Raw genomic sequence first — 17,959 nt, forward strand, 5'->3', positions numbered from 1 at the left:
CTAACGCTTCTAGGTAGGGAAAGTTCCCTTTCCCTGTTGCGACGCGCTTTTGTGAAGATTTTGGGCACTGTCTTAATAAAACTTAAACAGAAACGTCCAAAATAAAATTTAAAGGTAGCATCATTTTTTTCTTTAACTTAGCTGAGATGGGCATGCAGAAACTAAAACACTGACCTGCACGAGATATTATTTACACGCAGAGAAAAACAATGACTTCGTGTTTTGCAGAACGAAGCAGATTGTTTGTTTCAAATGCAAATCATTAATACTTTATGTCATCACCAGATCACTGTCATTTGAGAGGTCTCGAACAGATAAACATCGCTGTTGATGGTATCAGTAGAAAATTCAGATATATGTTAAAATTCATTAAAAAAAACAAGTTAATAGATAGTTCAGTGTCCACAAACACATAAATTGCATGCTCACTGAAACGAGCAGAGGTATTAGTCCGCCAAAAGAATGTTGTGCTGCGAGTACAGGCAGGTGAAACTTGCACATTTTCAATTTTCTTGAGGCTGCATAAACAATTGAGAAAAGTTTCCACGTTTTATTTTTAATAGATTAAAATGAATGAAATATGTTTTAAGTCTACTGAAGAATTAGTTTTGCTGTTCTCCATCTATAGGAAGTATCCTAGTCTGAAACTTGGCCTCGACTAAGGTGAGAATTTAAGAAATCCATTTTTATATCAAGGTAAAAGATAACCGCACGCAAAACTAGAACATAGGCTACAAAATTTACAGGTTTGAATAGTTAATCAAGATTATTTTCTTTGTATGCTGAATTTAAATTGCTACCAAACGACTTTCAAACCTAACTGGTGTTTGATACAAATATTCGCTTTCCTAGTTTATTGAATCATTTACTTAATAGGCAGTGCAATAACAGCATATAGACTTATCTCCAAGATATCCTTAGTAAGAAACAGTGTTAAAGTTTTAAGATGACCTGAGTCACGTGTCACATAACCAGCCTGAACAATCTTTCACCAAGTACGTTTCAATTGTTAAAACCTTAGTCAGAATTTTAACTAAAGTCTAGTTGACTGATTTTCAAAAACTGATCCAGCATCTCGATTGCGCTGTTCTGGTGTAACAACATAGCTTACACATCGACCGCAAGCTATCCTTGAGCAGAACTCCCAACAGCGATTACGAAAACTTCGTATTTCACCCAGAGAGTCGACGACACAGTTTAAGAGACAGGACATGATGCTCAGTCCAAAAATTAAAGGTAAACCAACGATGATAGTGTCAACAATGAAGCTATTTTCCCAATATTTTTCTCGGTGAACCTTTTTCTGAAATGGTACATAGTCCCCGAAACCAATTGTTGTGAAAGTAATGAACCAGGCGTATAAACCCTCTGTGAAACACCATTGTTCTTGGAAGGTAGATAACGTGGCCGCAAATGCGAGAAGTGTTAACATCAAAACACACGTCGCAAGAAACGTTTTTTTCTTAATATGTTTTGATTCCTCTCTCTTTAGGATAACTTTTTCAGCTTTGATAACAAGGAACCGAAGACAAGAAGCAACAAGTTCTCCCGTAGTTTTAAAGGTCAGCAGGCACAAAGGAATACCAAGAATACAAACTATGATGGTTATCAGTTGCCCAAGACGTGTTTTAGGTGTGATATTTCCATATCCTACATAAAATCAAGCAACCACAGTTAAGTGAATAATGTAAAAAAAAAATAAATGAATAAATAGAGAAATATCAAAGAGAAAGCGAGGAGAATCACGCATAATTGTTACCTGGGGTTTACTTTATATTTGTACGTCGTTAGGTTTTAGTTTGGTTTTTAAATCGTTTTATTTTTACGTTATGCCTTGGCTTTTTGCTAATTCTCTGTTTATCCTCCTTCTTCCTTGATCGAAGATATAATCCTATTTTGGATATTTTTCTTATTCTTGCTGACACGATAAGATCTAAACTTAGACATGATTTTGCAGCAGTCCACATGGTTATAGAAATAGACCGGCGTACCTCTTTACACTTGTAGCTTGAATGTTTTGTTTACCCATTTCAATTCATGTGATAATACCTAAGAAAACTGTTTCTTACAAAACGTATTCACATGCACATGTACACAAAATTAACACAAAGTAAAGTTGAGAATACTGTTGAGACCGGATATTAGTAAACAATCCTGCAGACTGAAGAGGTCTATTTGAAATCCGAGCTCTCCATTCCCTTATTGAGTCGACCTCGCTCATAGAGTCGTATCATGTCATTTTTTAGTCAGAACATTTATTCAAGGTTATCTTTGTACAATTACCTACTGTCGATAGAGTTGTTGCCACGAACATAAAGCTGATAGGAAAAGTCCAGTCTATTTCATCCCCAACCGAAAAGACTTCTTTGGCTCTTCTTGAAAAATTCATGAACTCGTATTCTGTCATGTTGTATTTATTCTGCATGTCTGTTCTTAGATCCTTCAACATCCTATCCTTTCTGTCATGGACTGATTCATCCTGGTGCTCGATATAGGTGAAGACCCAAGCAACGGCTAATGTATAACCATAGTATATTGACAACCTCAGTAACACCTTTCCCAGTAAAGAATTCATTTATCGACTCTGAAAAAAAGCCAAATATTGAATGTTATTTTTTTTCTTTGAGACCTTTTTCTCTTCTTTTTTTCCTAACGAGGCTTAAAAGTTTCCTCCCTTACTCATATTCTTTATTCTCATGAATATTTGCAATTTAAAAGTCATCAGATCAGAGACTTTGTGCTCCCGGTGCATTTTTCATGGGTAACCAAATTTTCTATCAACCAGGTAATTTAAACATTACGTCTTTTATCAGCGACACTTTCAAGAAATAGCGCCTTTGAGTTTAGGTTTATCTATAATTATTTGTCGAGTGATGAATAATTGAAGATTGTCATGAAAATTCAGTCGATGTGTTTCCACCTGCTCATTTCTTAGTTGACTTAAGCTTAGCTGAAGATTCTTAGTTATGTTGAAACGTATTTTGCGCAACAACTGTTGGAGATATTAAAGAACAGCTAAAAATATATTGTAAGTGAAAATGCAACCGTTGCAATCCTCCTTTGATTTTGTTGTTTTGTTTTTAAGGTTTAGAGCAAATTGCTACTAAAATAATTATGTAGATTTCAAGGCTATTTGCATTAATATTGAACTCTTGCGCTTTTATTGATTGTTTGCTTTTTTTGTTTCCCTCTGCATTTTAATCCTTTTCGTTGATATAAAAGGCGTGTAAGTGAACATCAGTTTAGTTTAAAGATATAAATGATGAAGAAAACCGAAAGAAATAAGTTATGTTACCTTTACTACCAAACTGTCTTAAATTGTCATGTGGGTAATCCCAGACTCGCGTCTGTTTTTATCGAAATTTACAGTTGTATCTTATTACTGTGTTTTTCTTCAATCGAAGTATTCAGCACGACGTAATGAAGTCGAAATGTTTCTCCATCTTTATGACTCTATGGGAAAAGGAATAATAGCTGGGTAACGAATTAGCTATAGCAGGCGGCTAATACGACTTCGCCATGAGAACCGCCAACAGCTGCATGTATATCGAAGACAGATTTCTCTATTTCAACCCATACAGTATATAATGGTAGCCAAAACAAAAATAAATCTTCGAAAAAATAAAAAGCTATGATGACTCATAGGCATAGTAAGCAGGTTAGTAATAATTTGGTGCGATTTACAACCCACAGCTACACTTCATTGGAGGCACGAGCTCTTTGAATTCAATACATTTGGCAACAAACAGGGCAATAATTATTAAAGTTACACATGTTAAAGATACACAAGAGTCTGCGTAGGAGTTCATAATGGGAATTTACAACTTCCACATATCAGGTAAACATATATATTTTAAACGACTGAATTACGGGAAATTCTGACTTAAGCATCGCTGGTAACGGTGATAGAACTTACACTACCAAAAGGACACAATACTGCTTTGGACAAAAAATTGGAAATGGAAATACACACCTGCAATGCTGCTGTGTATATAAGATTATTCAAGACTTACTAGATAACTGCTGCTACATTTTGAAATTACGAAGCCGCTTATCAATAAACCATTTTAGTCGTTAGACATACGTAGCAACCAGGCCCGAATAGTTGCGAAAGATGAATTAATTAATTGATTAACTCAAAGAGGATGATGTCAGACAAACGACGAAGAGGTTTAGTACACTCTTGGCGACAAAGAGCAAGATCCGGCGAATTAATACTTACATATCTATTTATTCATTTGTATATTTTATTTACATCTAGCTCTGAAAAGAACCACGCACCAAATAAAGGAGAGAACCACAGAAATCAGATATAGACTTTTTCAGTTCATATCCTCGCTTCTGTTGCTGCAATTATAATTACTCAAATATATCAAAGTGAATTTTTGTTAGTCAATGGTCCACGCTACAACATAATAATTCAAATCCTATAGTGAAAGGCAAGTCAGATATGTGACATTACATACTGAACTTAATTAAAACCCACACTAAGTAGCCAGTAATGGTTATATAAACACTTCGAGGCGACACTTGAAATTGGAAATGACACTACTCTCAAGCCACTATATTTTGCTTCCGATAGCAAATTAACAATTGGTTCATACATCAGCGTGCTTTCATCGAGATATGAAGCACGCGGGAAATTTGGAGAGCACGAAAGATGCGTAAGAGTTGCTCGAGGCGTAGCCTCGAGCAACTTTAGCTTCTTGAGTGCTCTCCAAACTTCCCAAGTGCTTCATATCTCAATGAACGCAGAGCTGACGTATGAACCAATTGTTTCATAACATTTTCAACCCGATGGAAAATTTATTTTTCTCGAGGGATTTGTCTGCTGACGTCATGAGCGTGCACAATAGGAATATGAAGCACGCTCGCGCAATTGAATTTGATTACACAAATTTACTACCTATGTTATAATACATATTGAATTCCATGATCCTCTTTGAATCACGCCGGTAGATGACGCACTAGAAGTTCTAATTTCAGGTTTCTTGTACTGGACAGTGATAACACCCGCTAAGTGGTCGATGAATTAAGCAAATTTAAGTCAGTTCTTAAAATTTTGTATCTCCGGTGGATCTTGCATCCCATCTTTGCTGATGAGCCTCTTCGAGTCCCAGATCATTGGACGAGTGCTTCCTAGTACCATCATATTCCACCTGTGCAGACTGAAGGGAATTGTTGCAGCAAAAGCATTTACTGTTGTTACGGTTAAGCTCGAAATCAGCCTTGGTAAAATATTCAACCATGGAATCGACAACCCCAGCCATGAAACACAACCCAGGGATAATCCATTCAGAAGGTTGAATTTTCATCATCACTTCTGGAACAAAATCTCCGAAGCCCACGGTAGTCAGAGTGATGAACCATACATACACACCCTGCCTAATGCTCCAGCCGTTAGTGGCTTGTGATGCTGCTGCTGCAGAGAACACAATGGATGTTAGCACGAAGATGTTGCCCAATAGAACCTTCAGTTCAAGGTTTTTACTCTCATTTTGCTTTCTACAGAGGCAGTTTTCAAACTTTGTTATAAGCCACTTGACTTTGCTGTTGTATCCCTCGCCAATGGACTTAAGAGTGAGAATCGTTAGAGGTATACCAAAAATGGCATATACGATCGTAATAATCTGTCCCGCAGCGGTCCTTGGCGTGATGTTTCCATAACCTGCCAAATAAAGATGTTACTTGTTTAATGCTTTGCTAAAATGCTATAAATGACTTACTAACTTTACTTTCCTAATGGATGTGACAGTAGCTTTGTAAAGGCACATAAAAAGCAAAGAAGATGGTAGTAATCTGTCTTGCAGCAGTCCCCAACGTGTTGTTACCTTAACCTGTGACGTTAAAATGTTTTTGTGTTGAAAATGCTGTAATTAACTGGGCACTTCAATAATTTAGATGTCAATGCATGTGTAATGTGTCTTCTCAATGGACTTTTGTGCAAGGTAAACACTGAAATAACAACTGGAAAAAAATTTGTTTTAAACGTAGTCACTAGAATGTATTTTCCCTAAATTAAGCAGAGGGACTTTCTAAAATAGAAAAAAAAAATAGACTAGATGAAACATAGAGAAATATGTTTTTCGTCTTATTACGAGCGTGTGACTAAGAAAAACTTGAGTCCCCATAAGGAATCGAATAGACGAAACATCATAATAATAATTATAATAAAATAATAGCCAATGCTTGTATGGCGCCTATCCGGCTCGCTCTAGGCGGTTAGTGATCTCAAAATATAAGAAAATATGAATAAATATTTACACAAAATTAAAATCGTTTAAGAAGGTTTTTAAAAATGAAAGATCTTAAGTTTAAATCTAAAAGTGATACCAGTCTGGGGACAGAAGGAAACATCTCGATCACTACTTGAATTAGAAGAAATACATTTGTTACCAATGCGTTTTAAGTAGAATGGGTATAACATGGATCGTAGAATTAACAAAGTTTGTTAGAAACGGTAGGAATTTTTTTTCTGCTTACTCTTTGCGTTTGATAATGAACGAATGTTCTGACTACAATTTTCCGCGGACCAAAGTTTTGAAATGACCCTCATGACACTGAAGGACAGGCAGCTCTTCAGTAATGAATCAGAGAGTTTCATAAATTAGCAAGGGTTCAACTAAAGTCACCGTGAAATTGAACTAGATTAATATTCCACTTGATACTTTCGATTCTTTATGTCGTGGACATTCAAGGTTTGATGTGTTTGGCTATTAATTGGGAGCTAAAACTAGAAAAGGGAATAACATTATCTTATGCTGGAAAGTTAAATGTTATCGTAAGAAATGTCACAGGCGCTTGCAGGTGTAACTTTTGTTGTGGATATTTACAAAAATGACATTTGTAAGCAATAACCGCATAAGGCTTTTACCAAGAAGTATACAGCCTACATAAACGATAAAGTGGTTTAGAAAACCATAGCCATTGCATACCAATTGTAGTCAAAAGCTGCAGTGTAAAACTGGTAGCATTTTCAAAGCTCCATTCCGGCAAATTTGCATACGCTGTTGTCTTCAATTTGTTGACGAGTATTCCAAATTCATCATCAGTCATATTGTATTTATCTATCGTTATATTCTTTAAAATTTCCAATTCAGCTTTATTTTTCTCGATCTGTTCTTTCGTCGCTTCTTCTTCTATCATCATGAACAGGAAAGCGCCGCCATAGAGAAAACCCAAGAATAAAGAGAAACGGATTAAAAAAATTTTAGTTTCTTTGCTCACACAGTTAGATCGGCATAGATAACTCATTTTCGTCCTGTTTCGAGTCGATACACATTTACAAATTTAAACAGGAGGATGGCGTGGCGGCTACTTAATTAAACGCCGTCTTTAAGGAGTATGATATTACTCTGCGTGAAATATGAAGTTATTTGCATTTCAATAGTCAAGCGAAGTAAAAATTTGTTTCAATCCCCAGACACCTGCTCAACTATAATTGTAGGAACAAACGACTTCGCAAAGAAATTTCAAAGGACTGACTGGAGAGTATTAATACACGGAATGTGTTTCATCTTCCCTCCCACATTCTTCATACACAAAATTAGGCATATTGTGTTCTCTTCATTCACTTACAAACGTTACATCACGATATTCTCCTTTAACATGTTGATATATCAATTAACTCTATTGATTACAGCCTAAGTGACGGCCTTAAGGGAAGGTAGAAGTCTTTCCGTTGAAACACACATTAATGTCATCGATGTCGTTGATGTCATTTCCGTCAAATTTTCGTCAAGTTGACAAATTTAGGAAATTTTGTTTCGTTATACTATTATTATCCTTAACATAAATCTTTACGAAGGAATATGAAGCTTTGGAAAGGAAAAAATTACGGTAGCCAAACGCAACTCATACAATACAGCAAATTCGTTCTCAGTTGGTCATATTTTTGTTTTAAGAGCGATGGTCAGGAAATATCGACCAAAATCTTAATTTCGTGGCAAGAGTTGAAAAATCGCTTTCTTTCGTTTTTTGTCCATAAATAGCTTTTAGGTGGATAAGATACCTGATGTGGATTATTCCCGCCAAAAGCCTTTTATTTTTTAGAAAAATTAGAATATCGGTTTTTGTGGTCGGAGTCACAAAATTGGCTAATCATTTACGTGAAATTTGCATACATCAACTTGCCTCTCGTTCGCAAACAAAGTCGCACGGAGAAATTTGGACACGTTATTTCAACAGAATCACCGTTCTTCTTTTGCTAGAAGATTCTTTTAGAGCAAAAGCGACACTCACCGAGCAGAAATTATTCAAATGAGGAATAGGTTTTATGGATAACAAAAACTCCGTTTTGTTATTGATTTTCGACGGCAATATTGCACATGTGGTATAACTCCAAATTGACTTCATTCTAGTTAAATCCCACATTTAGACATACATCTAAAACATACCTGGGAATTAGCTTGGGTTATTGAATGAAATCTCTATAAGGCGGTATCGAAGTTAAGGAATTTTCATGGTGGGTCGGTGGTAATTGTGTAAACACTTCCAGTTTCGAAATCCATGAAAGTGGATATTTGATCCCCAAATACTCATTTTCCTTAATCCTTGTAGGTTTTACAGTTGCAGAGTTGCGTTTTTACTTAAAGAGTGAGATAGAAAAGCCAAACTGGGTGAATTTTAGCCATTTTGAAACGCTAACCTCTATTGACCGGAGACTCCGCGTGACGAAGTGTTTAGTGACTAAACGTGATATTGGGGAGTCGACCAGTCACGGAATCTAACTCTCCATTTCTTGACGGCGTATAAGAACAGTGTAAGGTATAATTGAATGAGTAAAACAGCAAGTTTTGGAAAATATGGCTCTCAAAACTCGGTTGCCATGGTAACGTTAATGCTGACGTACAAGTCACGACGACTTTAAAATGTCCCCAGATGATTTTTAGGAAAAGTCGCTAGGTTTGGTTCTCAAAGCTTGAGCGGTTTTGAAGTTATTCAACTTTTAAGCAAAGGGGGGCTTCAAACCCTTCCCGGTCTAAATAGGGTTAAGGGTGTGAATAAAATAGAAGAACGTATGGAATGCCACGAGTAAACGTTAAAGCTAAACCTCGCTCAACTTTTACGTTTACGTGCGGCCTTTCAAACATTGCCTCTATTTAAATTACGCGCCTAAAAGCTACGTGTGTATGCACGTGAAATTTACGCGACAGTGGGAATCCACCCTTATTAATCTACCTAGACGCGAGCAGTAACCAATTAGAGAGCACTTATGTAGTAGGCAGCCGAGTAACATTCATAATACACCTACGCCAGGCGCGCAACAAAATTATTTCCCTTTTTCACTTTCTTATTTTACCCTGAAATCAGTCTTGAGGTACCGCTTTGCCTCCTTTCAAGCTTCCTTTTGTGTTTTTGCCCATGTAAGACCCATTCCGTTTTCCCCGAGCTGGTGCACAACGTTCGCAAGATCTTCAAATGGCTGCGCACCAGAACAGTTTACGTAATCTAACCCTTGCAATGACTTGTGAGTCGAAGCGGAACAAACATGCAGAATTCTTAGCAGTGTACTGCGACTCATGGGTGTGGAATCATGCTCGGCAGAATATTGTCGGTACTGGCAAACGATTCGTTCAGGTATCATGTTCCGTACCACATTTGGAACTTGGATACCTCGTTAGTTGACAATGTTATTGTCTTGGCTCCGAATGGAAGATCTTGAATTACATGGGAGCTTGTGATAAAGTCTAGGAAATGCGCTAGTTTTGCACCAGTATTCCACTGCCATGGACTGCAGCATGCTGCTTGGCGACCTTAAACCGATAACTTGTCAGGCCTGGGATTCACTGTTGAATTGTTGCCAAGCTAACCTTATCCGCCATTATGGACAATATCTGCCTGCGAGAATCCCTTTCGTTTGCATTTTTGTAGCAGTTTGCCAGCGTGTACATCAATTCTTTATCCAAACCACTAGAACAAGTGTGATTTCCAGTTTCTTTTTGTTTTGAGGACATAATAGATTCCCAGAGAAGATCTGGATCATTAGGCGCTATTTCACCAAGAACAGCTGAAACCGCTTGCTTTGCTATGCGCTCATGCAGTCGTCTGGTCCTTCCACTGGCATCGTTCCAAGGTGTCTTTAGGGTGTACCTAATAGGACTAACGTCTTGACTTCTTAAGAAACTGTTAAGGTGGTCAATAGGTTCTTCCGACTTCATTCCTGTAGTGCTTGTCTCGGTTTCTTCTAAGAGGGTTGATGGTAAATATAATGACGATTCTTGCTCTAGTAAGTCATGTGCTACCACCGAACAAGGAGTACTTGCAGCAATTCGAAGGTTACACATCATGCCCTAGACAAGGACGCAAAATAAATATAACGTAAGCTGTATTGAAAAAAATTAATTGGGTACGTAATTATCAAAGTTAACCAACACTTAGACAAAGATCAATAATCCCTCCTGATCTTTGTTGCCTTTATTATGGACCAAAAATAATGCCTTTTTTGCTGCCTTCATTTATGATAAAAAGTGCCTAATTCATTACATAAAATACCTTTCATTAAGACAAATAAGTACGAACTTTAAAGCGAGTGGTAGAGGAGCCCGGAGTGGTATATTGGAAACCCGAAGCGTTTTTCTGGGCGTTATTCACCGTATCCTTAACCTTGAGAAAATCACACGAACTCGTATCCCTGGCGGTATAAAGTGGAGGGATGCGTGTGTGTAGGTGGGGGCAAGTGCAAGCAAAAATGCAGTTTTTTTTAAATGAACCCTTTATTCTTAAAAGAACAACTTGGCCTCAGCTTACCATCGCGGACTACGTGGTCTTTAACTTGTTGCCACTGCTTCAAATTCTCAGATTTTGGTGAGAATAAAAATAGAAAATCCGCTGAATAAATTTTAACTGTGTGCAGACGCAAGGGCGCCATAAAATGCACGGGGTATTAAACCTCTTCATTATCTGCGGAACTCAGGAAAAACTGACGTAGAAAGCACAAAATAAGTATATGGCATTGTTTTCTTGGATACCAGCACACAGTTTGAGGTCTACGAAATCGGTTAATTTGTGCTCTCTATCCTTATTCGTTACATTTTAAGGAAAGGCAGCAAGGAAACGGGGCCCGCTCATGCAGACTTTGTGATGATAAGGTCCCTATCCATTTTTTTTTTTTTTTTTTTTTGCCCCGCGGGCCTTGTTTGGTGCCACTGTTAATAACACTATTTCCATTGAGTGCCAGTTCAGAACTTACAGAAGTCTCAATGGTCTCAGTTTCCTCGTAAGAAAGGTTCTTGGTCTCCGGAAGCTTTGTGGGCAGCTCCCCTATTTTCTGCATATCAAGATTAACCCGGCAGTTGCGACAAATACCTGTTGAGTGAATCGATGGAAAATACAGGTTTTTGCTGATACGATATAATCACTATTCTGAACAACTACGGTCTTAATTTACACAAGTAAGGGAACCTGTTTTAATAAACTTAAATGATAGATTTTCCTGCCCTTTCATATACTTCAACTCTTCAATTCCCTACCCTTTGATATACCTGAAGCCTGATAAAGGTACCCTTTAGGGGCTGAGTCTCCCTGTCACTATCTATAGGCCATCGGGGAATCTGCTTTAAAAAGCTGTAACATATAACTCTTTCCCCAGTGCTACGAACATTTGTTTTTCTCGGTTCCAGGTGTACGCAACCACTAACCTCACGTAATGCGCATGCTCTCCGTTACGAATTTTCAAAATGGCGGACAGGTCAAAGAGGAAAATTAAAAAAAACAAAGCGATTTTGCAATGAATTCTCAACATACACCCTCGTCAAAAGGCGAATCCATGGAAGAAAGATACAAAACTGTATGATATTGAGATCGATATGATATTAAATCGATACCGAGGGCCCGTTTAATTGCCTTCCGCCACGATTATTAGCTTTCTTGACAGCTTTCTGAAGACAGAATACTTTCTTTCTGAAGACTTCTGATATGCGGCTATTGATTATTACACCTCGTATACCTGATTGCTCAAACACTTTGTTTACGATTGTTAAAAGGACCGACTCATGGTTCTCCGTCTTCTTCTTGACATTGCTTTGAAATAGTATAGACTAGTAAGCTGAAACGAAAAATTAATCAGGGAAGTTTACGAAAAATCCAGTAAACAAGCTTTAAAAAGGCATTTATTTAGACTTCATACTTCAACGAACTTCACAAATCTTACTTGTTTATCTTGTAAGTAAATGATGGCAGATTAATTCCCGAAGCGCTTTCTGAGTTTCCCGATCCCTCTCCTACTGCTTTCACGCTTACAAAACAGGAAAAATCAAAAGGAGGAAGATACAGCTGTTTTGAAACGCCATTTGACGAAGGTAAATCTGCTTTTTGTTCGACACTTTACATATCAAAACAAAGGAAATTTGTTTCTCTTTTTGATTCTGGCGGTACATTTTTAATTTGCGCCTGCGTAAAAGAGATATCGCCCGAGACCCTTCGCTCGGTCGTGTTTTGATCAAAAACGCCTTGTTAATTTCACGCAACCGCTCTGAGAAAAGGTAAAAATGACGAGGGAAAAACTTTACCTTCAAGTTAGAAAATTAGCGAAATAGAAAGCCACAATATTATAGTTTAATATTTCAGAGGTACATTGAGTGCTTTTTCCGTAGAGAATACGCACGATGGTAAAACATTCGAAAATGACACTCGATTTGAGTGGGGTGTTGAAGTGGGCGTGGTCACTACATTCATGTTAAGACTATTTGTACCCCATGAGTTTGATATATTTAGGAGTCCGGTGAAGGCTTCTAAATTTACCTTTTTGCTGCTACAATCACTAATATAAAATGTTAGAATAATGAAAGGAAAAGAAACACGTAAATAAACAAAGGCTATTGAATTTGCGACCGTCACGGCTACTTAATTATTGAAAAAGTCAAAATAAAAAAAAAAGAAAAATGCTTACAAAGTGCTTTTATTGAAGTGTCACTTTGGACCGCCATTTTAGAGCTGGTCTGTTTGGTTGAAAAAGATGAAAAATGATGTATACATACCTGAACCAACTGGCATAAAAATTCCCAGTTTCTTCCATATCAAATAACAAGCACTTTTGCCAAGTCCTCTTTCTGCCTTTGCGTTTTTTTGGGCTTGTCCGCCGTGCTTCGAGATTGGCGAAGGAACTCGGCACAGATTCGATCCTCGACGCCACCCAATACCGAGGGATGAGCAGTGCCGGGGACAAATTGTTAATTCCGAAAGGTCTAACTCCGAAGAAAAGGATGTAGATACTCTTCCCAAAATAAGTTCGATTTCGGTTTCTACGTCAGTTATTGACAAGGAAGACTTATGACCCGCGATGTCTCTTTTGCAGTTCAGAAATGGAATAAGCTCAGTTGATCTGCTCCTATCTCTGGGGTCATAAGAGCAAGAACCGCCGACTAAGGAGCTAGAAGAGTACTTAACGTCCATGATGACACAAAACTGGCAAAATAAATTCACTCCAACTTCGCTAATTAAATTTTCCCTCTTTGCATTTAATTGACTAATTCAATTTACCACGGCTAGTAAACTGCTTCGAGCTTTAGCCAACTCTGTCATTTCTTCAACAAATAATAAAAATGAATCCTCACAATTGAAGAAAATATCAATTTAAAAAGCATCTATTATTTTTTTCTTTCTGTTCCGATTCTTCTGAGACCAAAGGAAGCGAAAAAAACAAGTATAAAAGTTAAACAGGTTAGCCGAGAGCTAATCAAATTACATCCTGATATTTATCAGGGAAAACATCTTACACTGAAAAGGAAAACTTTCACCTTAACAATAATAAAAAATAACCCCTCTTCGGCCAATTGCCTTTTTTTCAATAAAAAAGGACGAAAAGCTCACACCAGAATCGTTTTCAGTACGCTTTCGTGTATATTCCGGCCTGCTGTGTAAAAACTCCGCTTGACGTTACGGTCACGCAACAAGAATTGTTTACTCAGTCGTTGTAAAAAAATTTGAATGAATTACTGTCATTTCAAAATCTTCGCGTGAGGCGCTGTAAAGGTAACCCGTGCTGATTTTAACATATTAGAGAGGACAACCTTAAATCCCTCTAATGACATAGTTAAAAGGAAAATCTGAATTATACTACATAGTGAAAAAAACATTTGAATTAAGGAGGTATTTGCGGGATTTTTCACGTTTGAAAATATAGCACTTTCCTGCGCGTTGTTTGCTATTTATGAACAACAATACAGATAAGTCATATAGTTTCAGGGAAAGTACGGCACTCACTCTATCAAAATTCGGCGTCATGATCCTTTGAATCGTTTTTCCTTGAAGACCAAAAGTCAGTTTAAAATATCAATTTCACCTTTCGGGATCGTCGCGGGTCAAATTCGTTTTTCTCAGTTTTCTCAGAATTAAAGCGCTCCGGAAGAAAAAGAAATACATTAAATTTCTTCTATTCTTAGTAGCTTTTTATAGTCAGAAAATAAGCGAAATTCATTTTTCAACTCTTGCCACTCAATGGTCGATATTTCCTGACCGTCCCTCTTAAAAAAATTAAGGGTGGTATATCAGAAGATAAAAGCTAAATATGTAAAATGCATTTAAAGGTTTTGATTATATCAGTGATTCGTTTCCTTTATATTGACAACACATACTTCATATCCTACCATTCGAGGCCTACAACTAAGAGTCACGTAAATAACTGAAGAACGATACTGATACATTCAGTGATGATGGAAATAAAGGTGACATATTTTCAGCCTGGTATACAGTTACTCTTAAAAAAAAACGAAAAAGAAGAAGAAGAAGAAGAAGAAGAAGAGGAAGAGGAAGAGGAAGAAGAAGAAGAAGAAGAGGAAGAGGAAGAGGAAGAGGAAGAGGAAGAGAAAGAGGAAGAGGAAGAGGAAGAGGAAGAAGAAGTAGACGATTTAAAGCCTTTATTGTTAGAAAGTTGGTACCGAAATCACTCAGATTCTAAGAACACATCAAGAACCTTTTTTCGCAACTAGAGGTATAGATAAAAGTTTAAATAGATTTGAAGATTGATATCCGACAGGGCAATTATCTAGAATCGTTAAGGACACGATTTTTCCTATTCCGATATACACTGAAACACACTTCAATTCGTATTCGAGTTTCATGGCTTTAGGAAGACTACTGAAAGCTCTATGAGGATAAAGCATGCAACTATTGATCAAAACATGTAGGCAATAATGTGCTGATTGGCCCATGGTATTGTGTTTTGATGATAAATGCAAAAGTTCTTCGCTGAATAACTCTTCCCTTTTTCTAAATGCTCTTCGACCTCACTGACCGTTTTCGTTTCACAAGATCAGTCACATTCTTCTTTTCAACGATTTCACATTCCATGGCGAAGTTAGCTTCATACACGGCAGACTTTCTATTAATTCGCCTTACGAAACTTTTCGACCACATGGCCAATTCTTTACGTGCTAGGGACGCAGCTTTCATCTCCTCCTGAAACAACGCTAAGGCCAGCCAAGGTAAACAACGCCGTGAAGAATATGAAAACCCATAATATTTCTTTCCTTTCAGTACGTTGGTCTATGTACTGGAATGGGATGTAATCACCAAATCCAATTGTCGAAATTATGATAAACCACGCATATATACCCCTGACAAAGGTCCACTTTTCAATGTAAATTTCTACAAGGCTTCTAAGAACGAGAAACAGAATCATTAACGCACATGTTCCAAGAAATGTTTTAAGTCTGATTCTGTGAACCTGTTTGACTCTGAATAACAATTTCTCTATTCCTAAAATGAGCAACCGTATGCAATTGGCGATAATCTCACCCATTGTCTTCAGGGCCAGCATGGTTAATTGTATACCAACCAAAGCATGAAGCACGGTCAGCAGTTGGCCCAGGTCTGTGTCTGGAGTCATGTGACCATACCCTAATGACAAAAGAAAGCACTATCACGCAAAAGGACGAAAACATGCTGTTTACAAACAGCGTTGTTTAAGTATACCTGGAAAGCATTCCAAAACAAGTAATCGCATTACAAGAACAAATAAAATCTTCCCAGTCGGAATAGGTGTCACACGAGAACTTTCAGTCGGTCTATTCACTTTTAAAGATGAAGTAAATTTGCAGAAACGCAGCTTTAATTTCCAGTATACGCACCATACCGTTCAATTGTACCAATGATGTCATACTTTGTAATCAAAGCTCTTATCTCGATGATTATTTCGTTTTGAATTATACTTTTTGTTATGGTGAATAAAAATTCTCCTTTAGGAAAATCTTCATTTCTAGTAGGAACCTCACGATTCGATTCAACTTACTTATTGTCATTAAAATGGTAAATACGTAGAAGTAAGCAATGAAAAAAATCCCTTCCACTTTACTTCAAATTCAAGAAACTTCATGCATGTTTTGTACAAAAACAGAAAATTCGGAACGTCAAGGCTAGGCACCCACGATAAAGTCCCCCTAGCAAGTCAAAAGAAAACTATCGATAAGGTTTTGAGTTGTTGGTGTCTTTTCGACATATTTAGACAAACAAGCACAGAACATAGCGTAAGATGATCAAAAAAATGGCTCATTACGTACAAGAAGGAAACCATAGATTCAGTTTTGTTAACAAAGAATGCTTATCTATATGGAAAGTAAACCAAGAATTCTTCATCACGAAAACCTGACATCTAGAGCCTCAAGACTTTCTAGATTTATGACTGAAGCGAATTTGCAGGAGCACAAGTTAGTATTCCCTAGAATTCAGTAACTTCGGACGAATCGCCAACATCTGTTCAAAAGAAGTCATTTTGTGGTACTTTACAGCCTAATTGCGCTGCTAATATCATACTTCGTGGTCAATGCTAATGTCAAAGTCACTCGTTTCATTTCCATATCGAATCAAAAGGTTGTGTTTAGTTGGTACTTTTCCTCTATAAGTTTTGAACTTATGATTAACTCACCTATCGTTGTTAAGATAGTAAACACGTGGTAGGAAGCATTTAAAAAAGTCCATTCTACTTTCCTGCCAATTCTAACCGCTTCATAAGCATACTGTACAAAGACGATGAATTCATAATGATTCAAAGCCGGATATTTCTGGCGAAGTTCCCTTAACATGTCAACAGAAATCTCTTTGTAAGTTTTCGGTGTCTTTTTTACCTATTTAAACAGCCAGGCACCAAACATGGCGTAAGATGAAAGAAGGAAAATTCTCCGAAGAGCCTTGATGAGAAGTTTCCTTATCATGCTGAGAGCTTGTAAAATGAAAAGAGGATGCTCTCTTCATTTGCTTTGTTTTTGCTGTTGTCATGCTAATTGGTTTCGACGGCTCTTTGTCATTAGAGGGAATGTGCGATTCAGAGTCGTCTATTCAAGGGATATCGGTTATCAATACGGCATATCGTCCATATCATATGATACGTAAATTGTTCGGTATTATCTCGTGAAAAGAATTCCGACCAAAAATGTGAGCTGAAATAAATAGTTTCCAAAGTCTTTACATCGAAATCATCCAGTGCGTCTTTACTAGTGTTCCAAAATGTACCTACACTAACCATCTACCAGTCGAAAAAAAGCCTATGCTCGCTTAGCCATCGGAGTTTAAAGAGAATCGGCAATGGAGCCTAGCAAATCAACTTGGCGCGGATATCTTACATCAAAATGGTTCTTAACAGTCTCCAGAGGTTTAGTATCGCTCTCTCACGAACATTATATGATATGTATGATTAAATATTGGCCGATAATAATTTGGTACCTTATGCAGCATGGTTTTGCCGTGTTTGCAGTTTATGCCTTGGTCTATTGACATTTTCAAACTCCTTTCTAAAGATATTCCAGTGTCGCCGAAAAAAGGAAAAATTTCTTTGAACTTATGTCCGAGTGCTCTTTCTTTGTTGGAGATTTATGCCAGGATCGTCCTCTTGGTTGGCTTTGCTATAACCTTATCGAAGATCTAAGCTGAACCTCTCCATAGCACGTTGTTTGTTCAGCTTGCACGGAAGATAATAAACCGAATGGAAATTTGGTAAAAATGATAAATTTCACTTGAATAGCCCGGC

The 17,959-nt window shown here is 37.3% G+C and overlaps 2 protein-coding genes and 1 pseudogene across 2 annotated transcripts; all 3 read right to left on the reverse strand.

Annotated features, from left to right (window-relative positions):
• Positions 1-1,033: 1,033 nt before the first annotated feature.
• Positions 1,034-4,195, reverse strand: LOC131772265 (potassium channel subfamily K member 3-like). Its single transcript, XM_059088151.2, has 4 exons — positions 3,974-4,195; positions 3,296-3,453; positions 2,284-2,584; positions 1,034-1,650 (listed from the first exon to the last, which is right to left on the reverse strand). Exons 3-4 carry the CDS (start codon positions 2,573-2,575, stop codon positions 1,034-1,036), a joined length of 909 nt encoding a protein of 302 aa, XP_058944134.2. The 5' UTR covers positions 2,576-2,584; positions 3,296-3,453; positions 3,974-4,195.
• A 7-nt stretch (positions 4,196-4,202) lies between these two features.
• LOC131772269 (potassium channel subfamily K member 9-like) lies at positions 4,203-7,258 on the reverse strand. The gene is made up of 2 exons (XM_059088156.2): positions 6,936-7,258; positions 4,203-5,668 (listed from the first exon to the last, which is right to left on the reverse strand). The coding sequence occupies exons 1-2, from the start codon at positions 7,252-7,254 to the stop codon at positions 5,055-5,057; spliced, it is 933 nt and encodes a 310-aa protein (XP_058944139.2). The 5' UTR covers positions 7,255-7,258; the 3' UTR covers positions 4,203-5,054.
• A 2,034-nt stretch (positions 7,259-9,292) lies between these two features.
• LOC136283684 (uncharacterized) lies at positions 9,293-13,392 on the reverse strand (annotated as a pseudogene).
• Positions 13,393-17,959: the final 4,567 nt, after the last annotated feature.

The sequence above is a fragment of the Pocillopora verrucosa genome, chromosome 10, assembly GCF_036669915.1.
Source record: "Pocillopora verrucosa isolate sample1 chromosome 10, ASM3666991v2, whole genome shotgun sequence".
Lineage (NCBI taxonomy): Eukaryota > Metazoa > Cnidaria > Anthozoa > Scleractinia > Pocilloporidae > Pocillopora > Pocillopora verrucosa.

Bases quoted from the DNA above. Each gene is read 5' to 3' on its own strand.
- LOC131772265 (XM_059088151.2), bottom strand. From the start codon at position 2,575: ATGAATTCTTTACTGGGAAAGGTGTTACTGAGGTTGTCAATATACTAT. The intron at 1,651-2,283 runs GTAATTGTACAA...GATTTTATGTAG, and splicing joins AACAACTCTATCGACAGTAG to GATATGGAAATATCACACCT.
- LOC131772269 (XM_059088156.2), bottom strand. From the start codon at position 7,254: ATGAGTTATCTATGCCGATCTAACTGTGTGAGCAAAGAAACTAAAATT. The intron at 5,669-6,935 runs GTATGCAATGGC...TTTATTTGGCAG, and splicing joins GCAGCTTTTGACTACAATTG to GTTATGGAAACATCACGCCA.